The sequence below is a fragment of the Ciconia boyciana genome, chromosome 12, assembly GCF_034638445.1.
Source record: "Ciconia boyciana chromosome 12, ASM3463844v1, whole genome shotgun sequence".
NCBI lineage: Eukaryota > Metazoa > Chordata > Aves > Ciconiiformes > Ciconiidae > Ciconia > Ciconia boyciana.
In genome coordinates, this window is record NC_132945.1 from 24,230,171 (window position 1) to 24,254,180 (window position 24,010).

At 57.1% G+C, this 24,010-nt stretch overlaps 1 protein-coding gene across 1 annotated transcript in view; it reads right to left on the reverse strand.

Moving 5' to 3' along the window:
* Positions 1-23,793, reverse strand: part of BCORL1 (BCL6 corepressor like 1) — a 29,595-nt gene extending 5,802 nt beyond the window's left edge. The window contains exons 1-12 of the mRNA XM_072877318.1: positions 23,587-23,793; positions 15,833-15,971; positions 12,704-12,794; positions 9,860-12,436; positions 9,385-9,550; positions 9,058-9,138; positions 8,485-8,907; positions 3,684-3,913; positions 3,365-3,571; positions 3,109-3,275; positions 2,784-2,929; positions 1,763-1,840 (exon numbers count right to left, since the gene is read on the reverse strand). Coding sequence (XP_072733419.1) covers positions 1,763-1,840; positions 2,784-2,929; positions 3,109-3,275; positions 3,365-3,571; positions 3,684-3,913; positions 8,485-8,907; positions 9,058-9,138; positions 9,385-9,550; positions 9,860-12,436; positions 12,704-12,794; positions 15,833-15,918 — 4,252 coding nt within the window. The 5' untranslated portion in view covers positions 15,919-15,971; positions 23,587-23,793. The remainder of the gene's footprint in view (positions 1-1,762; positions 1,841-2,783; positions 2,930-3,108; positions 3,276-3,364; positions 3,572-3,683; positions 3,914-8,484; positions 8,908-9,057; positions 9,139-9,384; positions 9,551-9,859; positions 12,437-12,703; positions 12,795-15,832; positions 15,972-23,586) is intronic.
* Positions 23,794-24,010: the final 217 nt, after the last annotated feature.

Sequence of the window (24,010 nt, forward strand, 5' to 3'; positions counted from 1 at the left end):
GAAAAGCTCGACTAAGGTCCAGGGGAAGGAGAAGAAACGCAGTACCCAGCACTCCCTGTGGAGATTTTCCATGTGTGAGCCAAGTGCCTAAGCAAGGCCCTTGGGAGCAGTGAACTGCCATCACTGATGGCATCCCAATACCCCTCCATCCCCCCAGGAAACACCAAAAGAGTTGGTGATGGCTTGCTTACTGAAAAAAATAATTCCTTTCTTTTTGCCTACAGGGGTGGGGGACAGAAATGCGGGAAGACACGACGCAAGGCAAGATTTTTCAAGACAAGCCGAGGGATATGGAAATGAAAGAACTGAAACAAGCAGCTAATTTGAACGGAACACAATCGGCTTGCTTTTCCAAGATCCACCCGTTTCGTTTCAGGCATTAGGGCGTATGAAAAACAAGACAGCACATTCCTAAATTACTTGCATGTAATTTAGAGGGTATGAGAACTGGCAGTCTACAACCCCATGCCAGGATCTTCAAGGGGAAAGGACACTGATGAACGGGACATAAGCAGATACTAGAACTCAAGCACATAAGCTCTCTGGCTAACCAAGAACTCAGCATACTGTAGTAACCAAAGAGAGCCAAACTCTCCTACCCACAAAACCACACACAATTTTCCTTCCTTGTTTATCAGAGAAATCCAAGTGGGAGTCAGTGATAAATCAAAAGGGGTAATATCTTTACTTTAAAAATATTACAGTCAAAGAATAGCTATTTTTCTTGTGGTAAAGAGGCTTCTTCTTAAAGGATTCTGATAGCTTCAAAAGTGAGAAATTCAGAAGAAGGAGACTGTGGTTTGAACAGTTTCCTTGGCATGCCTGAGGTGCAAAAGCCTACGAACAAACCGTTCTTAGGAGTACAGAATTTCTTCTGTTCTGAAATGAAGAGACATCAGGGTCCTCCAAGGACAAGCCCTCTACCAAGAGCACCCTTCCGTATCTGATTTTTTTCATCTCTGGAAGGATGTCGGAAATGATGGAGGTGAGCAACTAAAATCAACAGCCTGTTAGCTTGCCAGCGTAAATAACCCAAGTCTTTATGAAGGGCTTGAGAGTGCTGATCTACTGTCTCAGAAGTGGTTGGGAGGGACTCTGCAGTCTGCCACAGGCCCGTGGCTAGATCCAGAACATCTTCATTCATGGACCCTGCGGGAACTGGAGCAACAGAGGGAACAATTTGTGGACCTTGTGCCTGTATCGTTTCAAGAAAACGTCTAAGCTGGTAACCACAATTTTCAGGAAGTGACAGTAAAAGGTACAAGTCATGCCTGCACTGGGAAATGCCTGGCATTGTAAGAAGAGGACCATCCCCAGACGAATGCCTCCCCTCCAAAGCAGAGGAAAGGGATGGGCAGCTCTGGGAACCTGGAAGTTCAAGACTTCTACTCCTTGAATGAATAAGTATGTCCTCTGCCTTCCTTGGTTTTATCTTGATGACCAGTTAGCAGGAGAGTAACAAGAACGGCGACACGAATCACATGCTCCGGGATCGATACCCAAAGAACCCCAGGAATCACCAGCAGCACTTGGAGTCTAGTCTCGCACGCTGTGTTCAGCCTACTTGGAGGGATCCACACATGCAGCTTCCCAAAGAAAAATTCTCTTTCAGGAGCAGCTCCCAGCACGTAACATTACGGCAAGATCTCTAAGACGTGAGCTGGGAGGGACGGGGACAGACCTGAGTGAATGATGTGTCATTACCCAGCATTACTTCTCTCTGCTCTGCTGCTGTACATGAAATGGCGTAGACTGAACTCACCTAGCACAGAGCTGCTGTAGAAGTCCCATGCTGTTCGAGGATCTCCATCGCTGCGCCCCTGGAGATCCGAAAGGTAATCTAAAGAGAAAAAATTGAGAGGGTTAACGCTTATCTACTGGTCAAAGCATGATCCTGGCATGCATATCCATTGATCCTGGGTGAGCCACTTCACCCCTGCTGCTTCTCCCCACTCTGCAGTTAGGCATTATGGCAAAAGCTGAGCCATAACTTGCAAGAAGAGCACCCTCGCTCAGGAGAGGACAACATGACCCCTGGCCTGAGAACATGAAACAGAAGCTGAAAAGGGAAGTCAACTGACAACACTAAGTGGGTTGGAAAGAAAGGTTCTTAGGGTTGTCTGGAGTTCAAAATCACATCCCCAACACCTGCATGTATAGTTAAGCCTGGAGGAGCACAGACAGACAGCTGGCAAACAAGATATTTTTCAACACTGGAGACTTTCTGCCTTGTATCTAGCTGGGAACCACCGCTACTCTAACTGTCTCTTCCTTGCTGTTGTGTAGAAGCCACAACACTCATCTTGCTTCTACACAAACAGCGCGGAAAGCGGGCACGCTTCACTCTCAGCCATAGGGACCTAAAATGGTCCTTTCTACCAACAGCAGGCAGGCAGCATCTGGGCAGAGCTGTTTTCAAGTAGAAGGCATCATTACTTGGCAGCAAAAATACGTTCACTTAGGTTATGCAGTAGAACCAGGAACTGTGGAGCAGTGTCTCCAAGCCTCATGCACAGCACTGTCTTTAGTTGTGTGACCACAGCATTGCCATCTCTTTGCACATTAACGACTGAAAAGTGACTTGTATCTTACTTGGAAAACAGTATACAATTCTATAATTAAAGATTGGGTGGTAAAAACACACACACATGACAGGACAGAGCTCAAATTATTCAGTCACCTGCTGCGCAAGCACTTCAAAACCCTTTGACACCCAGATTTGGTCCCATATGCTGCCAGTCAGGAAGGATGGAAGCACTACCACCCCCAGGCTTGGCACCTACCGCAGAGGAAGCGCTTCATCACTTCACTGGTGGCGAGCTTCACGGCTGTCTGCCCAGAGTAAGTGGCCAGAGTGGGATCAGCACCATAGGAGAGTAGAAGCCACATGGTTTCCAGGTTGTCATTTGCTACTGCATCGTGGACGGGCCTGCAAGGACAGAAGCATTGGCAGAAAAAGAAGAGACTGGAAGAGTTCGCAAAGCAAATGCTCTGTTTTGGGTTAAGACAAATCTAGTGATGGCCTACAGCTCATCCTGAAAAGACATCCTGCTCCCTGCCCCCACACCTCTCAGTGCTTCCCCAGATGTTCCCCTCTCCCTGGCTTGCCTTGTGCCATCCTGCGCGCTGCAGTTCACGTTGGCGCCGTGCTCTAGCAGAATGTGGAGGATGTCGATCCAGCCTCGTGCACAGGCTTCGTGCAGAGCTGTGTAGCCAGCGTTGTCACGATGGTTCACGTCACTGCTCTTTTTCTGCAGGCAATAGAGCACTACGTCCTACAGGAAAGACCATTGCAAGCCTGGTTACACACAAACCCAGACAAGGCAGTGCAGGGGACAAAGCAGCAAAAGGCACCAAAACTCACCTTGTAGCCCAGGCGAGCTGCTCGCTGCAAAAGGGTCTCCCCTGCATTTTTGTTCACAATCAGCCGCCGAGCTCCAGGAGGAATGTTCTGGGCCACAGGCAATTCGGGGGAACTCCCTGGGCTGACCCGACGAGACTTACAAAGTGTCCACAAGTCCTGGGACTTCTTCAGAGGGCGCATTTTGGGCTGGTTCCAGCAGCCTTTCCCCTGGAAAAGAAAGGAATACAACTCCTTGGCACATGTGGCCATGGCTTACTAACAGGAGTCCTCTTCTCTCTATTCTCCCCGTGCGTGTTCCCCTCATCAGCTCAAGCCGTACCTTCCCCTCATCACAGATCCCTGCCAGGTGTTTGGTTTTACATTTGCGTTTTCCTGATGGCTTCTCTAGTTCTTCTTGGACAGGAGAGCTGTCTGAGTGCTCCAGGAAGAAGCCATTCCGAAAGTCTGGGCGTCCTTGAGATTTTCGAGGGGATGGGGAAAGCCTGCTCCTCAGTCGTAGCTCTGTGCCTTTACCCTGCACAGACTCCTTCTGCTTCCGGTACCTAAAATCTAAAGGAGAAATAGGAATGAGGAGCTTCTGTAGGTACCGCACCGAAGGCCAGCAACCCAGATCTCTGCCACCAGGCAAAACAAACTGCCCATCTTTGATGGCTGCTCATCCAGAAATCCAGACCCACAGCGGAGGCACTGCAGTAAGTAGAAGCAGAGAGAATCTGCAGATTCTCCCCATCAGGGACGGACTCAGCATGGACACAAAATGCCCAAAGACAGACAGCCATCCTGGTCTGAAAAGGCCAAGCCTACTGAGAGCTGGGGCTTGCACACAACTAAGGCTTTTCCTTAGGTCTGACAGGGAACCCAGTACGAAACAGCACGCTTCCCAGGAGTTTGGTAATTGCATGCTGCCATATGGTGCGCTCCCCTACCTGTAAGGCTGAGCAGGACTCATGTGGAATAGCCCTTAGAGAGACAGAAAATACAGGCGGTATCCCCTTTAAAGCGCCTGTGAACAGTCATTGTTTTGCTGCCTACAAAACCAGACCCTGCCTTGCCCTCTCACATCTTCCCCTTAAGTTAGGTAGCACATTAAAGTTTCAATTAATATGCATGCAGGTAGGAAGTACCAGGATGCCTCAAGGGAAATCCAGTGTTTTCTTCCTTGCATTATACAGAGCTGCAGGTTCGCTCATTACGGAGTCCTGCACATCGCACGAGGACAGGCGCTCTGCTTCCCTGAAATAGCAACATCCCGTAGCAAGGGCACGACAGCAACAGGAAAACAAAGTAAGGAACAAGAAAGTAAAGCCCTGTGAACAAATAACTGCCTGGACTCGTATGATGCCGTACACCTCCCTCTGTGCCAATGATCAGTGCTGGAATAAAATAGGTTACACAGGAAGACCCCTGTGCAGACCAAAGGACAGAGGAGGCATCTGTACGCAGCTTTGCAGAGTGTGAGTCTCTGAAGCCCAGCTCTCTCCACAGCTTTGGGCACTTTGTTTGGGAACAAAGACTTTGCTTCATTTCTAGGCGAAGAGCCAGGAGATGCCCTGGTGGGTTAGTTCAAGGGATCAAGAGGATAAACTCCAGGAACAAAATTTTACATCTGTTAGGGACACTGCTGCCTCCAGTACCAAGGCAGGTTTTGTCGATCTCCAGGAGCAGCATCTTCAGCTTGCACATTATGCTGAGACTCTAGATTCTCCGCATCAAGCACCACACAACTTCCACTTACGTCTTGCTATTGCTAGGAAGCAGGGGCCATGGATCTTGCACAGAAAAATGGGTTTGGCCAATATACCAAGGTAGAACCACAAATAAAATCTCGAAGCAAGCATGCCTCAAGTACTGTTGTGCTGTTCTGGTCTCCACACCTCAGGAGGAACAGAGTGCAAGAGGAGAAAGGCAACCAACTGAGGGGTGGAGAGGCCACCCTACAAGAGAGGCTGGGACTCCTCAGTCTGGAGAGAAGGCAGAGAAGGATGTGACCAAAATTTGCAAAAATCATAAAAGGGTGGATCAGCTGAGTGGAGGAATCTTGTTCACCCAATCCTGCAGCACAAGACTTATGGGCACTCTATGAAATGAGTAAGAGATCAGTTAAAAAACAGACAGGAGAAAGGACTTTGCACAGCACAGAGGGAACTTCGGGGCTTCACTGGCACCGGAGGTGGTGGAGGCAGACGTTATCAGCAGGAACAGAAAGGATTTAGGCAAATTCATGCACAACAGACCCACAAATGAGCTAGTTGAGCTGTTCTGGAAGCTGTGGAAGCCCAGGTGCCTGAAGTCTGGGAAATGGCTGTGCTCAAGTGCTGGCCCTGCATAGCCTCTGCGCTCGGCATGGTCAGGAGAAAACTGTGGGCTAGACAGACCCTGACACAATGCAGCATGCTGGATGTGCTTAGGCGAGGAACGGGAGACATCTCCTTGCTCTGAACAAAGCGGAACGCACCCACAAGACATGGTCTGGCAGTTCTGGCTTCTCACCACACAGAACATGGTATTTGTTTTTAAGCTCACGCACAACTCTCAGGCTGTAATTAAGCAAAGTTTTAGCGATGATACTTGTCAAGAAGGCAGCACACGGCAATCACTAGCCCGCTTGCTGTTTTGGAAGCAATCACCGAATGGAGATTTCTGCTGGGCTGTCTGTAACACTGTCCTTGTCTTTTTTACAGCATTGCAACACTTTCACAACTAACTCAGGGCAGTAGGCAAGGACTTGAGGTGCTCCTTCCCTGATATCCGATTCCTTCTGCCAACGTGCAGGGGCTCTGTGTTTTAGAGCAAAGCTCTCAAAGCAGCCCATCACTGCAGTGTTAAATACACCTCACTTGGCAGGATGTGTGTCCATGTGAGGGAACACCTTCCCGGCAATGAGCAGCACCTTGGGCTGTGGAGGAGACAGGTAGGAAACGGCACGAATGTCAGGAACGTGGTAAGGAAGAGCCAAGTCTCTGACTGACACGTGAAGAGAAAGGGGTAAAATGCTGACACATCAGAAAACACGTAGCAAACAGGATGGTCTGTGTTTGCAAGTGGCACACTCCGACAGCCCCTGCACACCCAGGAGGAGGAAAACACAGCGACTCCATCACTCCTCCGAGCACAGAGGGGAGGTGGACAGTGGGTTCCTCTAGCCCAGAGGTCCAACACATGGCTCTGGCAGGGATCTGCATCTATTTTCACTCTCTTTAATATCCAAAGGAGACAGAGGAACACCACTGGCTTAGTGCTCTCAAGGCGTGCACCTCAACCGTAGCTGAGCAGCAGCGAAACTCCAGGGTGTGCACTCATAGGTGAGGAACAGCCAGTCCAGCTGATCAAAGTGGTCTGCCCAAAAGCAAGGTGGTACCGGTCAGAGAGAGGAGACACCGCCAGTGGATCCAAGCATTACCATCACCATCAAAGGGATATAGCCTCCTTCACCCAAGTGCCCGCCCCAAAGCCTAGGGGTCCTGGTTGTTTCTTAGGTGCACTTGATGATGAGGTGGCATTAACAAGCAAAGATTGCTTGTATTAACCCCTCTCCTGGAGGGGATCCAGCCCCCCGAGCCAGGTGTTTGTCAGTGGATCGCTGCAGCTCGTACCCGAAGATGACGCAGATTCTTTAGAGAGTACAGGACACAGTGGTCTGCTTTCTCCAAACACATGGGCTGGCCCCTCTTCCTCCTCTGGCTGCCAGCCAGCTTACAGTGCCACTGTAACACCCAGATCCTCATCTCCAAAGCCAGCAATGGCTCTAGGCCACAACTTCTGAATCCAAAATACAGAAGCTCACATATCTGAGGGCCGAGCAAGCAGCCCCTGAGGGAAACTGGCTTCTGGACAGAAGACAGACACTCTTAAGATGTGTGGTAAAGCTCCTGGAGAAAACCCTCCTGAATGCTGCAGTACTCAAACCTCCTTCTCAGGCTTTGTTTGGAACAGGCATCAGCCGGAGACAGTCTGACAGTGCCCCTGAACTGCAAAGCTGACAGGAAGCCCATCAGAAACTTTACTCCTGATCTCACAGAAGCACCCAGACACTGCAGCAACAGCGTAAAACTGTGCCAGAGCAGAAACGTAGCTTGGGATATCAGCTGGGGGGAGGATAACGGCCATCTCTACTACTCACAGCACCTCAGAAGCATCTCAGCCTCTCCTGAGGACTGTCAATCTGAGCACTGATGTGGCAGAAGGCAACAGGTCCGTATCCACTACATCACCTCCAAGAGAAAGGCCCAAGCGTATGGAGGGCTAGCAGAAGTGCTTCCCCCAACACCATGGCTCGGACATGCTCTTCTGCAACCCTGACAGAAGTTACCTGTGGGACACTCGGACACAGCTATGAGCTACCAGCCAGCTGTCAGCGCACACGCTGAGACACCAGCGCGCTGCTGGATGAATCCCAGCCTTACTTCCAACAGCCTCAAACTGCCCCTGGACAGACAGAGAGAAGGGACCACAGAGACTGCTAAACCTCAGGGAAACGCAGATCACAGATTCAGCTTTGACCACATGGTCTGGGCAGTTATGGGAGAAAATGCAAGAGCAGAGGTAGAGCAGTGAGCAGGACACAGGCAGGTGGCACAGCGTTCTCCTCCTAGCAAAGCTGCAAACGCAGAGGGGGATTTCTCCGTCGCTTGCAGACACTCTGGCTTTGTTAATCCTCTCGCCCATGTGCTCCCTGGTGCAAGCTTGCAAGTTGCCTTAATAAAGCAAGACAAAGCATAAAGAAGCCCGGTTGAATTGTGATGGCTCCATGTCCCTCTGCTTTAGCCAGGAATGCTGAACACTACTCCCAGGGGCCTGTGCTTGTCCAGAAATATTTCACTGTGCTACCTCGTCCGATTCTCATTTTCCCACGCCCTCTGTCTTAATCTGAGGGTAAGATCAGTATCTAATTAGCCACAGAAGCTGCTGTTTCCTACTCCAAAATTTACTGTAAATATTTTTGAAAGAAGAGCTGATCCATTGAAGCAGCCCATGCTGTGGACATCAAGCCATTAATAATGATGGAGTTTCATCATTACAAAAAAAAACCAAAAACCACACACACAACAAAAAAGCAACAAAACAAAATACCCCCATGTTGATCCCCAGCCTGGTACCAGAGCGCCCTTCCCAGATTGTACCTGCTTTGGATTTTCGCCTCCTGTGGGGGTAGCCCCCTCGTTCCTCCTCTCGCTCGGTCAAATATTCCCCTGTTTGGTATTTCCGACTTTTCTGTCGTCTCCTTTTCTTCCTTTTGATGTGGCTGTCATCTTCCTCCTCCTCATTGGGCTCCCACAGCTGCCTGGGTGATTCCACTCTCCAGGGCAGCTCCCGGGTCCTCCTCGTGTAACAGCTGCTCCTCTCGGACAGAGACCTGTCCCTGGCCCTGCGACTGTGATAGCGTGATGTCCTGTGGGATTTTCGCAGCTTGCGACGTTTCAAGGATGACTCCTCCTCCTCTTCCTCCTCCTCTTCTTCCTGATCCTCCTCCAGCAACGGTAAAATCTCCTGACCAGTCACATCACACTCTCCCGTCACACCAGCAGAAGAGCCAGCGATGCTTCCTGCAAGAAAGCGGGATTTCTAGCTGACAAAAAACGCCTACAAGAAAAGCCCTGCAAGGCAGGACAGAAGGCAGGCACAAGGCCAACTAAACAGGGAAACGCTCCCAGTCCACCCAGGACTCCCACCTGGGGCCCCTGGCACCAACTCACCCGACTGACTGCGCGTCCGGCTGCTCAGCACCACCGGAATGAAATCCCGGAAGTTGTTCTTGGGCTTCTTCTCAAGGTAACCTGTGGGGAAAAAGGAGCCTTGAGAAAACACGCCACAGATCTGTGCACGCACGTCTGCTGGCCTGGGAAGGGCAGTCCAGCATCATGCTGCAGCTCTGTTTTGGATCCCAACCGGCTATGGGAAGACACCAGCTCCAGAAGGCCGTTCAGCTTCAGGGGAGCGGCGGTTTGGCCCCACGGGCATCAGGGCAACAGGAAGCGCTGCAGCCTGACCCCGCAAGAACACATTGCCATTCACAAGAGTACCTTCCTCGTGGCTGTCCCCGCGGTGCGCCGGAGATGGGAACTCGGACTTCGCTGGCCTCCTGCGCTTACGCTTTACCCTGAGGCTGTTGTGATCCTTCACTGATCCCAGGCCGGTTCGGCCTTCTCGCTTGCTGAGTTCATGGGGATTGTCATGGTGTTTTCGCCACTGTGAATGGAGGACACAGACTGAAGCGTGAGCTGCTGAGTGACTGAGCTGGAGTAGCAAAGAAGGGACAAAACACTGTCCCCCGCTCATCATGCTGGTGCCCTCCAGCGTTTTTGACACCCCAGATCCATTTTTGCTCTAGATAACCTGCAGACATGGGTACACTAATCCACTGCCAGGCAATGCCAAAGAGCGTGGGTGGAAAGCCCTGTGCCCTCAGCTGCCCTCCCCTGTGAGAGCTCCCTCCACACCCCCAACCTCACTGCTAACCTTTGCCATAACCCAACAGTCCCAGCCCGTCTCACCCACCTTCCGGCCATGCACACTCCGGCTCCCCGATTTGCTTGGGGACTCCTCGCCGTCCTGGGCTTGGCACTTCAGTCTCTTGTGCGCCTGCCTGGCATCCCCATCATGCTGCCGCTTGGACTTGCAGCGCACGCTGCCCTCTTGCTTGATTTGGCCTGCTCCTTTAAGCTTGACCTCGGCAAAGGCCTGGGGAGCAGTCCCAGCTCGCAGGCAAGTCACAGAAGTAAATGACATGTCACACTCCACTCGCTCCTTCTTGACCCTGCACAGATCCACCTGACGCACGCACTGGAGGGGCTCTGCAGCTGGTGGCTCCTGGGAGCCTTCGCAGCCCAGCTCCTTGCGTTGACTCTCCGTGGGCACAACGGGCACCTCTGAAATCATTCGCAGGCTCTGCTGCCCAGCCGCAGGCAGATCATGTGACAAATACGCCGCTAAGACTTGGTTTTTAGGCTTTGCATCCACCTGTTTGAGGCTACAGCTCCCCTGGGGAGCCTCAGTCTGTACACTGCCCTCCTTACTGGAGTCAGCCTCTGGCTGATCACACTCTTGACTCTTCGGAGGGTTGTCCAGCTTCCCCTTCCCCCCTTTCACATCCAAAGCACTGGTCTGAAGAGATGGACCTGCATCCAACGGGACTGGATTGGCCGGCTCCTCGTAGAGCTTGGGCAAGGCCCGGCAGCTCTTGCTCTTGGCTGCAGCTTCCCGTTCCTGAGGTGGGAGCCTGGGCAGCCCCTCTGGCAGGCTCTGGGTGGCTGTGCTGGACTCTGCGGGCTGCACGCTCGGGAATGTCGGGAGCTCACCTGCACCAGCTGGCTTGCAGGAGCTATTCTGGTTTGGGGGCAGCTGCCCTGCTGTGGAGATGCCAATTGAAAGCAGGGGGGTTTGATGATAAGGAGACCAGCCAAGAGGCAGAAGCTGAGGATTGGAAGGTTTTCCATTCACAGGGCATCGCGGGTACACACTTCCCTGGCCGGGATTCCAGGTGGAGATGTCCTTGGACTGACACAAAGGAGCTCCTGGAGCAACCCTGCCATGAAGAAGTCTCCTGGCAGGATCCTGCTGTCCTTCTGTGCTGACCTGGTTGGCTTTCTTCCCACAGGGAACCCCAGCGCTGCGAGGCTCTCCCTGATCGATGATAGAAATAGGCTCCTGCTTGGGAAGGTGGCGCGGGTCCCTGCTGAAGCTCACACCGGGGTCCTTGCTGAGCAGCAGCGAGGCAGGCACCGGGTTGGCAACGCCGACGTAGGTGCCTGGAATGGTGCTGATGAGCGTGGTGTTCTTCACCCAGGAGCCCTGCTCGCCGTTGCGCAGGAACTCGGGGAAGATGACTAAGGGAGGTGTGGTGCTGAGACACGAGGTGACGCTGCTGCCCGTAGTCTGGGCCGCGCGCTGGGACTTGGACAGGACCGTGGTGAGAAGCGCTTTGCCGCTGGTGTGCACGGGTGTGAGGATGGGCATAGGAGGTGTCTTGCGTTGGCTGGGTGGAGGCAGTTTCTGACGATTGGACTTGGAGGAGAGATCGAGAGGCATCTCGCTGCACTCTGGAGAGGAGACCATCTCACGCTCTAGCTGTGGAGGGGACTTCAGAGGAGAGAGTGAAGTGGCAGCCCCCGGTGCGGGCGGCTCGGGAGCTGCCGGGGCTCTGGCGTGCGCACCGGTGCCGGAAGAGGGAGCAGCACTCCCACACGATGCTGCCGGCGGAGGCTGGCTGGACGAGAGGGAAGGGCCAGCGGTGGACGGGGGAGCGCCCTCGGCAGCAGCCTGGGCACCGCTTCCGCCTGAGGGCGAAGGGCAGCTAAGCTGACTCACCTCCACAGACACCACTTTGGCGTCTGAAGCCAAGGGTCTGGTGACGGAGAAGGTGTAGGGGTAGGAGCGCAACTCTGGGGAAGCGATAATGCCCGGCAGGCAACGCTCGTGTAGGTAGGAAGGCAGGACGGGGAGGGTGAGTGTGGAGGAGACCCCCAAGGTGGCTGGAAGTGTAGCCACGCTGAGTGGCTGCCCGCAGCTGGGTGGTGGGATGTACACCAGCGACTGGCTCGGGCTCAGAACTGCCCCGGCCTGAAAGGACAGGGGCACTTTTTGCATAGCAGGGGCCTGAGATGTGGGAAAGCACACTCTGTTCAAAGTAAAAGTAGCGGGAGTGGAGGCAGAGGTGTTGCAGCTGGAGACAACCACAGACAATGTCCCTTCTGCCAGCACGCCTGGCCCTTGTGCTCCAGCGCTTGGGGTGGTTTTCTCCTTCCCAGCAGGCTCGCTCTCTGCAGCCACGGAGCAGGCTGGAGGAGCATCAGCCTGCTTGTCGCTGTGAGGATCTGCAGGTGTCCAGGCAGCATCAGCACCACTGCTCTCCTGCTCGGCAGCCCTGGGGATTGCGGGCTCCTGCCCTCTGCCATCCCCCTGGCTTGCCAGAGGGCCCAGGGCATCATCTTTCACAGTCTTTCCCACACACTCCGGGTTTGGGTTGGGATCAGGTGGCTGCTCTTCCAGTTTGGGCCCGAGCTTTTCCTCCACCTTGCCATCAGCATCCAGCCCCTGGGCACTGCTGCCACCACTGCTGACTGCTGTGAGCTCCACCTGCAACAAGAAGGGAGGTGTTCCTGAGAGCTGTGCAAGTGGCTCCTAGCGAAGCAGGCAGGACCTTCTCTCTAGCCCCCCCAGGACACAGAGGCAGAAGTGGCAAACAGCTCTTGCCAAACTAGAGCGTTGCTTTGCCCTTACTGCACCTAGGCACACCCCTCTCGAGAAGGAGCCCGCGGGACCCATTAGGGTAGGTGCTCTTGCTTGGCCTGTTCCATCAGGGAAAGGCCTTCTCGGACCCAGACACGCACGCGAGGAGCTCACCTTGGAAAGGCTGCTGCTGACACAAAACTCTTGAGACCCCAAGTGCTGGGAGCTGCTCGTTTTAGACTCCTCATCAGAAAGGGGGGCTCTCCTAGCCGAGGAACAAGACACAGCATTACGAAACCTCCCCGATACGCTCCCAGCATCCTATCCCTCCCTGTCCCCACATGGGATAGCAGAGCAGCTGGCAGCCTGAAGAAGCGTGCCTGCTCCAGGTAGCCAGCTCCTCGTCATCACATGCTACACAACGGGTACCGGCCACTGCAGACTGAAGGGGTGAGGAGCACTGCTGTCCCCTGCAGTCCTCCCCCTCCTGGAGCTCTGCCCGCTGGATAGCACCTCCTCACACATCAGTGCTCACCCTACAGCTCCTACGGGCCTGACAAGCCTTTGTCCACGGCCCAGCAGCTCTCTGCACCTTCCTTACCCACAGCCATTTTGACCCCCCCGGTCTCACCATGGGCCAGCCCAGTCCTCCCTGACTCCGCTGCCTCACAGCCCAGCTCCACACACCCGCTCCTGTCCCCTCCGCTTCCTGTTCTGCCCCACCACACATTTCCAGTCCCATCCTCCTCCGAGCCCCATCCTGCTCATCTCTTCTTCCACAAGCACCTCCTCATTCCCATTCCTCTGTCTCCCAGCCACGCTCACTCCCTGCCCCGGGACTGCCCAGCCCAGCCCTGCCGCTCTCCTCCAGCCTCAGGTGAAGATCTCCCTCCAGCACCAAAGCTCTTCAAGCTCAAGCTGTCCGTGATGGGAGCAGCGGGTGTCTGCAGCCACGCCGGTGTGCAATGTCCTGCTGGCCTATGTGTTTGACCCTTTCTCTTTGGAAGACAGTTCCCGAGTGGAAAGCCTAAATTCAGGATAAGGATTGTGGCCTCCACAGAAATGGGGCACGCTGAGGAGACAGCTGTCCTTGTGACCTACGACAAGACTGGACAGGAGGCAGCACTCCCGTGTGCAGTGCCCTGCCCGGGACACTCCTGCCCCAGCAGTATTTACCCAGTGACGATTCTCTGGTCTCTAAGGGTCGTTCAGACAAGCTGCTGGTGCCAGGATAAAACAGCTCAAGTTTACTTTCTGCTGAGGACGTGATTTCTTCTGGATTTGCTCCCCTACCTCCCAGGCTTTCACAGCAAAGTAACAGACACAAGCTAGGGGAGGAAGCTTTCTCCTTAGGCTCCCGTATCCCCGGCACCGGGACCCCGCTCCAGGCTGCCTCACGACCGCCACACCGCAAGCCCGGCTGATGCTCCCGAGCCCCGGCGACAGCCCGGTCCCTTCGAGGGACTCCCGCCCCCTCAGCGGCAGTTTGACAGGGCCCTCCCCAGCCTGGCCTCCCAGGTCAGCGCGGCCACAGCAGGCCGAAGGGGGCTGTCATTAGCGAGGAGGGGAGATCTGGCCGCGGCGGCAGGGCTGCGGCGCGGTGCGGCTGACCAGGGCCAGGCCGCCTCAGCGCAGCCGGCAGGGCTCGGGGTGCGGCACCCGGGTCCCCGGCCGCGGCAGGCCCCGGGGCCCAGCCCTGCGCCGGGGCAGGCGCGGCCCCGCCGGGGTGAGAGGGCCTTGGGGGGCGGAGGGGGCGGGGAGCGGGGATCCCGGAGCCAGCCCGCCGCCGCAGCCCGGTCCCCACGGAGCCGTGCGGCGGGCGGGGCGGAGCGGGGCCGGGGCCGGGGCCGGCTCCGGCTCCACACAGGCGGGCGGCGCGGCGGCGGGACGCCAGGGGGCGCCCGAGCGCAGCTGGCTGCCCGCGGCACCGCGGCGAGCGGCCGGGAGCTGGACAGCGGGGCCCGGCCCTGCCCCGGCCCGGCCCTGCCCCGGCCCCGGCCCGGCCCCGAGCGGGGCGCAGCCCCGCCGCCTCCTCCCGCCCTCGGCTACCTGCAGGGGCGGCGGGGCCGGACCTGCCCCGCCGTCGCCGCCGCCGGGACGGCCCCGGGGGCAGCCCCGGCTGCGGCAGCGCGGCCTGCCTCCGCCTCCGGCCCGGGCTCCTCCGCAGGCCAGCCCGGCCCGCGGCGCGGGGAGCGCGCACGGAGGAGCCCGCGACGCCCAGCCGCAGCGGACGGGGCCAGCGCAGCCGCCCCGTGCCAGCCGCCTCCCGCCCGGCCCTAAACGGGGCCAGCAGCCAAGGGAGAGCGCTCGGCTGCAGCCAGCCCGGTTTGCCCGCCTTGCTCAGACGCCCCAAACTTTAACGTTTATTGTAAACTAGGAGTAGCTCCAAGTGGTTTAGGAGAGGCAGAGGGCAACGCCATCCCCGGCTCTTATCTGAGGGACGCACAGCGGGCCGAGCGGCTGCTGAGGGCTGAAGATGATCTCTGCTCACGTCTCTGCCCCGCGCGAGAGTCTGAACTCTTCCCTGTCCCACCGCTCTTTTGACTGGCCCTCGGAGGACTCGCCACCAAAAGCCTCAACACCCGCAGCGAGGAATGACAGGCGCATGCTGCCTTTGAGCCCATAAAACTCTTCTGGCTCCGGCTACAGCATATGTGCTGAGCAGGCGTAGTAGCCTCCAGGAAGCCACAAACTGATCAGTTTCGAGAACAAGACCCCAGAGCTGCGGGAATAAAACGGCGATACAAAGCCGCGGGGCAGGCCAGGAACTCGTCTTGATCGATTCTGCCTCCCAGCCACTAATCCTCCCTAATCTCCTATTTGGTGGCATGTCACAACTCTCCCATCTAATCATTTGGTCTGCACTAACCCTCCTGGGTCACTGAAAGCTCTTCTTAGAGGCTTGGCTCACAGAGGGTCAAGCTCTCTCCCTTCCCTGGCAGTTAAGAGCACAGGTCTGGTGAAGCCAATAGCACAGGCAGACAACTCGGCCTCGTCACCCACCAACGCCGTGGAGGCGATACAGCTACACACAGCCAACGGCTCCTCTGCAGAGGCCTCCAGAGCACTCTGCTTGTGGGCCCTCCTCGCTGGGGCACGGGATGTGGGGACCATCACAGAATGCCATCATTTGACCACACATCCATCCCCTCCCTGCGGCTCTTTCGCACCACAGTCCATTTTACACCCTAGGAAGAACGGGCTGAGCCAGCACCAGCTCCCTTCCTATAGCCTCTCCAGATCCCTGACTCACTTTCTCTGCTCTCTTCCTCCTTCCCCTACCACGCCGCCCACGCACCTCACCTCTCCTCGTTGAGGCCACACATGCGAATCCGCTCTGTGCTGGTCCAGTTGTGCACCCCACTATAGAGAGGTGCTGTAGAGATCATGACAGCTGCTCGTCACCGACCGGGACCTGCTGGGGCTCGAGGGGCCGCTCTGCCTACAAAAGAAACACAGAGGATTGGTAACTCTCCCCAGGGTGCTTGCATTCAACCACACTTCAGAGAGACTCATCCCCAGCTTCGCTGCCAGGCAGACAGGGTACAACGCCTGAGATGCTACATGTCTGGAAGAGAGCTAGAAGAAATCAGCAGCACCTTGGGACAGAAGCCACAGTCTGCTCATCCTCGTCTTAAACAACTTTATTGCCAAAAAGGCTCTGGCTACCCTGAGAGTTTCACACGGGCGTCTTCACACACATACACATCCCTTGAAAGATTCCTCCACTTTTCTTCTCCCTCCAGAGGGACCTCCAGCACCAGGTATCGAGCCGCAAGACAGAGCTTCACCCAAGATGATGGTCTGTTAAAATGCTGACATCCCCAAGGCTTCATAGGACTTTCACAAACCAGCTCATGGCGGGTTCAAAGGGGAAAGCCTCAAACAAGGAAGCAGCTGGGGGACCCTGGAGGGGAGCAGAGGTTTGCCAGCACTGCCGTCAGAGGTGCCATCAGTGATTATCCCCTCACTCTGTCGGGAAGGTGCTGGTATTCAGTGGAGTTACGGGTGGAAAACAGGAGGAAATCCAGAGATTCGTGAGCATCCAAGACGCACCGTCGGCTGGGTGGAGCTTTCGAGGGAGAACGTTGCAGCCAATCGTGCAGCGCTGGGTGTTCAAGCATTAAGGCAGCTTTGCTGCTCAAGTCGTATCAGGGAAAAAGCAACGAAGGAAGAGAGAATCTACTGTGCTAACAAGTGGACTCTGTCGAACCAAGTAGGACTGGCTGCAAAAGGCAGAGAGATGCTGTCAAAGAGGGTCTTGGTTCAGAGAAATACTAAACACCCGAAGGTAAAGCAGACACAGAGCCACAGCAACGCTCTCAGTGCAGCATGTGAGAGTGGGAAGAAGCTGAAAGCGACACGTGATCCCAAATCTCCGTCAGTTTTCTTTTCCCTAACAAACTCCTGGCGACACCAGCTCTGAACAGGACAAGAAGCAGCTTGCACCATCCGTTTATGCTGAAACGAGCCGCGCAGGGATCTACCGGCCAGCAGCTCAAGGGATCGAGCCGTGGAACTGAATGACTCCTCTGAAGGCAGCCGCTGCCGGGTATCCTCACCTCAGCCCAAACATGCCGGTGGGGATCCTCCGGACAGAAAAGAAGGGCCGGGCACATAGGAGAAATCGGGGCAAGGCAGCTTGTTTGCAAAACAGAAGCGACAGACCCATCTGCACGTACGAGGGCACAAGTGAGCAAACAGACTACGGAAATCAGAGGTCAGGAGAAGAGGGGGAAACCTGCTAAAAGACAGACACTGTAAGGTGGAAGAAATACTACACAACGAAGGGGGAGCCGGGCAGACGCTAAAACAGAGCAGGGTCATACCCAAAGAGAATGAGAGGTGGCTTGGAGCAGGAAGGGGAGGAGTCTTTTGGTGCTTGGAGAGAAATGCAACATAAAGGAAATAGGGGAACAAACAATCTGCGGGGATTTCACCATCTTAGGCTAAACTGAAAGAAGGGGAGGAGAAAGGTTCTGCCCCTGAGCACAGTGGCAGGACAGATGTTTCAGGAGAAATCAAAAGGGACCTTCTGCGCAACAGGGGAAGGGGACGCGTACGGCTGCGCGACGTGGAACAGAAGTTGGAGACGAGCTGAAGCCTCAACAAGCACAGATCAGGCGTGACCCGAGAAAAGGTCTGGCAAGGGAAAAGTGACAACAGGGTGGTGTGAGGAGCTGGGTGAAACAGCACATTTTGAGTACTCGAGTAAGAGCTGGTCACCAGAGGAGGCACAACGGCCACGAGAAGAGAACCGGGAGGACACAGCAACAGAGATAGACACTGTTTCATTAATTCTTGGCCTCTATCCTCTACAGACGATGTGGGACATGGGCCAAAGACAGGCATTTCACAGGGAACGAAGAAAAACAGAAGAGAAAAAGAATCAAGATTTCAACTAAGAGAAGGAATAAAACAGGGGGAAAACAACAGACGTGGTCGCAAGCACAAACCAGAGCGAACGGCGAAAGAACAGCATCCTTAAGAAGGCGGACCAGGAAGTTTATTGAGAAACGCGGGGATGAGCAGCCTCCCGACGCAACGCCGAACCAGAAAGAGCAACTGCAGCCTTCCTGGGTCAAAACACACTTTTAGTCGAGTCAACACAAGGAAACTGAGCAAATCTCTCGTCTACACTGGTGCAGCCTTGAAGCGACTTTAAATGGATGTAATTAAACTAGTAGGAACCCCTTGGAGAGCACAACTAGGGCATGGTTTCACATGCCTGTCTTCGAGTAGAAGCAGCTGTTGAAGAAACTGTTGAAACCCTTCTCTCCCCTCACCCCTTCAATCACCTCACTGAAACTGTGTGGTGTCCTGGTAAACCTGACCAGGGAGTTGATCTCTGCTTAAAACCTTTTTGTTTTTCATTTTTCCTGGCTGGACTGGTGTTAACCCATACTAGCTCCTAGGTCAGGTTGACCAAGAGGGAGCGAGGGCACAGCCTGGCGCAGAATCTGCTTAATTCACTAGGTCTGCCAAAGGAAATGTAGATGAAACCACAGTCTTATTTTGATATAGCTAAATAGGTGCCCAGCCAATTCTAATTAACTCCAAAGAAAAGTAGTTTAGAATGAAATAAGAACATCAACACAGCATTTTGCGTGGAGAAGCTCAGCGTGCGATATTAAAGCTCCTTCACCTCTCAAAACAAAACGTGCTCTAAGAATTGCGAACAAGAAAGGTGCCGAACGCCTTCACCTCCAACAAGCCCTCGGAGAGATTTTCAATGAAACTAACGTGGTGAATTAAAAGCAAGGGGGGGTTTTGTGCATTCAGACAAAACGTCTCATTGTTTTGCAAAAGGAGAGGATGCTACTCTGCAAACCAGTCTCTTCCAGGCTCCAGAAAAAGCAAAGCAGAAGATGTTTTCCTTGTAGTAAAAGCACGCTTGTACTCAGGTTAGCGATGACTTAGCTACACGTGGAAGTTCCCTTGGATTAAGTCAAGAAATTACTCTTTCTTCTGAAATACCGCTATACAGCCAACGGAAACAAGTTTCCGGAGATGAAGTTCTTTGGGAATGGATATTTTCTAATAATTATCTCTAGACAAATCCTCCTTGCACTAAAATCCCAACAGCGCCAAGACAACCGTAGTTTCAACACAGGCCGAGCTGAGGATGGCAGGACAGGCTGCCGTCGCCTTCACCTACCAGCTCCCACACAGCTGAAGAGAATTAAGCCCACGTAATCTCCATGCTGACCCCTGTTAAAATCCTGCCCGCTCCCCGGCTCTCAGGGACCCTAACTTGAGTTGCCCGAGGTGAGGCTTCCTAATTAAGTTTTCCACTGCAACGCAGCCCCTCACACTCGCACCTCCCGCCCCAGCGTGTCGTGTCCACCCCAATAACAGTCATTCCTCAGCCGGATCAGTTCCCTGACCTGACTCAATGCTCAGCTTCTCCAGCACTGGCATTGGCAAACACACAAGGCAACTTCTCTGGGCTGCCACTGAACTTCCAGCCACCGTAGCAAAGAGTTTGTTTTTTACCAGAGGGTTTGGTACTGTCGGTGTTCGCCCTCACTGATGTCACGTCTACGTTGCCACCTGGTCTAACCCACTTTCGTACTGCTTTGATCAGGTCAACCAGAGCCACGATCTCCTACAGCCGTCCACCTCTACGGCAGCTGGGCTGGACCCAGACCCGCAGGTACGGAAAGGGGCTTCTCCCTGTTCCTCACAGAGACAACTCGTGCCAGCCACTTCTTCACAGTGCAAATGCATTCCGCTTTAGGACCATGCTGCCTTGACCCCCCCAAGAAGCTTTTCATTTATTTTCCTGCTCTGTACATTTCCAATGTGTACTAAAATGGCTTGGATTTCAAGATGCTTACCTTTCCTCTCCCCCATCCCAGCACCAGCACGAGCTACGCGCCAACAGATCGGCACCGTCTCAGCTGCACCCTGCCTAGGCAGGCACGAGATGACGGGTACTGAAACGCCATCAGCCAGTCTCCTAAAATCCCCCAGCACAAGGCTTCCCTCCGCCTGGGCTCTGGGCAGCCATATCATCCCCCAATGCAGGCAGGAGAGCACCGTGCGATGGCATCGAGCAAAGGCCCGACGAGCGGTGACGTGCGCCGTTGCCGGCAGCCAGGGTTCAGACGGCACAAGCTTCCCCGGGGCGAACAGCAGTTTCGCCTTTCCCCGCTGCACGAGCGGCAGCCACGGCGCGAGCCTCGCGAGGCCAAGGGCCAGCTCCGGAGATCCCGCCGCGGGTCGCGTGGGCAGGAACTTGGTGCAGCTCGGCAGACAAAGCGATGCACTCGGCTGGGCTCCGGGTCCTTTATGGACGCGGTAAAAAGCAGCCTGCCAGCGGTGCCTCCGTTCACGCTCTCAGCTGCTGCGTTAAGTGGGCCAGCGGCACAGAGGGAGGAAAGGGAGACTCTCCAGCCTTAGGGTATGGAAAAGGAGAAAGCCCAACGCATCCCTCTGCAGCCGGAGATCGGGAGATCGCGGTGGCTCGCCTTCCCAAGGTGCTGTACGGCTCCTTTGGCCAGGGGGCACTGTGAAGGCCGGGAGGGATGCACTTTGACCCTGGAAACACACCCGCGGGAGACACCTTTGTAACGTTCATTCCCAGAGAGCAGCGAAACCTCGAAGGCAAGGGTTTTTTCCCCGGATGGCTACAAAATATAAAACTACGTCAGCTGCTGGAAACTCGAGAGGGACTCGGAGCGCATCGCCTGCAACCCAGCTGCTTCGACGGGAGCGAAAGCAGCAGAATAAGGCGGCGCGTGGCCCTGCGGCTCTTCAGCAGGGCTCAGATGGGCCAGAAGGAAACGGTCTGCATCGACAGGAACGGTCTCCTTCGCTTGCGATAGTTTGTTCACTTTGGCAATCTTCGTTGCCATTAGTAACACAGGCAAGAAATTATATTTGTTTTTATGTGTGATTGCCGGGCGTCCATTTGAGGTACAGAGGTCCAGAGCGAGTGCCAATCGTGAGAGTTGCCCGAGATGCCTTAGCAGGGATTCAGCTCTGAGCATGGCTTCAGAAAACCGCCTTAAAGCAAACTGCTTGCAAAAAAATAAAAATGAAATAAAAAAAGAAATTAAAAATTCATGACAGTCCTCTCACAGGACTCGCAACGGGCACGATACACAGCAAGGGAAAAATTTAAACAAGAAAACTGAAAAAACGGAAACAGTTCATCGTATATTGCGTTACCACTCAGGCGGAGGTCAGAAACTGTAGCAGAATTGACCGGGACAACCAGCGTGGAACAAAATCCAGCACGGCCAGGCCAGGCCAGCACCGCTGTCCGTCTCGGCGGGAGCCGGTGCCAGGCGCAGGGTCCGGCCCGTGGCCCGTGTGGCAGCCCCGCGCTCAGTTTGGGTTTCCCACTGGCTGCACAGCAGCCCGACTGCTGCGGAGCTGAGCCAGGCTTTGCCTACACGCATTTGCTTAAGCTGATTTAAAGACACAGTAACACCGCAAGTAATTATAGATACTCAGCACGATGAATTGGAAACAAAAACGAGAAAATCCATCCCCATTTAAACGGGAAAAAAAAAAAAAGTTTGCTGCACATTCGGTAGTGCTTTAATAATAAGTCCCAGCCGCCGGACGACCGGTGTCACTAAACTCTCGCTCACTCGAGACAACCAGGCTGTCCCCAGGAAAGCCCACTGTCACATATTTTTAAGGACTGAAAAAAAGAGCCACTGCGGGAGGATAGCATTAAAAAATTTTGTATCTGAGAAGGCATGCATCGTCCGAAATACTGCAACGGGAGCGCAGCCTCCCGTCCCCAGGAGACAAGCCAGCACGCCAGAGCCCAGAGATCCCCAGGGTAGTTTCATTCTGAAGGCCAAACCGCGCCAGAGTCCGGTCTCCCAAACCCTCCCAGAAACGCGTCTCCGGCCCCAGGTGACAGCGACAGAGCCGGTGCCCTCGACAGGCACCACGCAGCCCCCAGCGCTGCGCTGGCACCGGGACCAGCTAAACCCAAAGGCTGGCGATGAAAAAGGCAGGGCGGGGAAGGGAAGGCTGATGCAGACATGGCAAGAAGGATGCAGACAAGCTGCAAAGGGCGCGGGATGCACCAGCCCTTTCCTCGCACGGATCCCCCCGAACTCCGGTGGCGGCCGGCGAGGCCGACGGTGCTGGAGAGCAGATGCTCGGGAAGGAGGAGAAACTTGCTTCCTCCTTATTTTAGCCTGGAAGACCTTTTCCCCGTGCTTCTCTGAACCGGCTTCACCCACGCTCGGATGAAGGTACCGATGCCGCTCGCCGAGGAGCCGGCGATAAACCTCCCGGGCGTCGACACTCCATCCAAGGAGTTTTGGCTTCCCCTCGGCGAGGGCGGCAGGAAGCGCCTCCCGCCCGGTCCTGCCGCTGCCCGACCACCACCCCGGGCACGGGCGGGGGGCCCGGCCGCCCCCTCCGCACCCGCTCGGGCTCGGGGGGCGGCGAGCGGCGAGCGGAGCGGCACCGCCCCGGCCCGAACCCACCCTGACGCCCGGGGCTGGGACCGCCGGGGCTGGGACCGCCGGGGGGGTTCCCCCGCCCGAGCCCCCCGCCCGCGGCACGTCCCGCTCCCCTCGCCCGGCCCCCTCGCCCCGCGGAGGCGGCGGCTCGGCCCACGGCCCCACGCCGCGGCCGCAGCCCCGCGAGGCGGGAGGGCAGGCGGGCGGGCAGGGCCCCCACCCCGGGACACGCCGGCCCCCGCGGCCGCTCGGGGGGCTTCGCCCCGCCGGGGGCCAGGCCCCGCGGCGCTGCCCCGCGCCGGCTCCCGCAGCCCCCCCGGCCCCGGTGCCCGCCCCGGCTCAACAGTTGCCCCCGGGGCCGCTCCCCAACGGAGCGCGGCGCCGCCGCTCGTCCCGCAGCCCCGGCGGCCGCGGCCGGGCCCCCGCGCTGCCGCACCGGGGCAGCCCCGAACATGGAGGTGGCGGCGGCCGCGCTGCCCCCGGGGAGGGCTCTTCCGCCATCGCCCGGCGCCCGGCCGGCCGGCACCCGGAGCTGCTGCCGGCGCGGCCGGCCCGGGGCACGGCGGCCGCCGGGGCAGGCTCGGGCCACGCCGCCGAACTCCGCGAGCGCCCGGCGCCGCCGTCCCGCCGCCGGCGGCCGCCGCCCCGGGAGCGCTGCGCCCCGCCCCGCCGCGGCGCCCCGGGACCCCCGCGCCGCCCCGGGAGCGGCAGGTGCCGCCGGTGCCGGTGCCGGAGCCGCAGCGCGAGGCAGGGCAGCGGCACGCCGCGCCGTCGCGGGGCACGGAGCGGAGCCCGCCGCGGCCGCCGCCCGCCCGCTGCCCCCCGGCCCGGCGCTGTCAGTGCCCGCCGGCCCCGCCGCTGTCCCGCCGCAGGACGCTGCCGCCCGCCCCCCACCCCCTGCCGCCGCCGCCGCCCCCGCGCCGCCCCGCCGCCACCCCCGGGGGTGTCCCGGGACCGTTTCCATGGAGACTCCCGGCCGGGCGGGGGGTCGGCCCGCCCGCTCCCGTCTGCCTCCCCCCCGGCGGTGGGTGCGGGGCCGCGCGCGGGCCCGGGGTGCCCGGGCAGCGGGGGCCGGGCGTCCGGCGCGGGGCGGCGGGGCGGAGGGGGGCGGGCACGCACCTGCTTCCCGAGCCGGGCGGGCGGCGGGGCGCGGCGGGCCGAGGCGGGCCCCTGCCCGAGGCGGCGGGTCGGACACTGGGCGCTGCGAGCGGCGGTTCGGCGGCGGCGGCGGAGACACTGGCAGCGGCAGCCGGAGTGTGAGGGCGAGAGCGAGCCGCCGCCGCGGGGGCTGACGGGAGCTGTAGTCCGGCAGCCGCCGGCCGGCCGGCCGCCGCGCCGCCCCGAGGACTGCGGCTCCCGGCGTGCCGTGCGGCCAGCCCTGCCCGCGCGGGGGGGCTGTGCGGAGCCAGCCGAGTCCGGAGAGGGAACGGGCGGGCGGGGAGGGAGGGGGCTCCGCGCCCGGCACAGCCCGCGGGAGGGGGCGCGGGGGGAGGCCGCTCCCGCCCGGGGAGGGGCCGCGCGGCTCCGCGCTCCGCGGACGGCA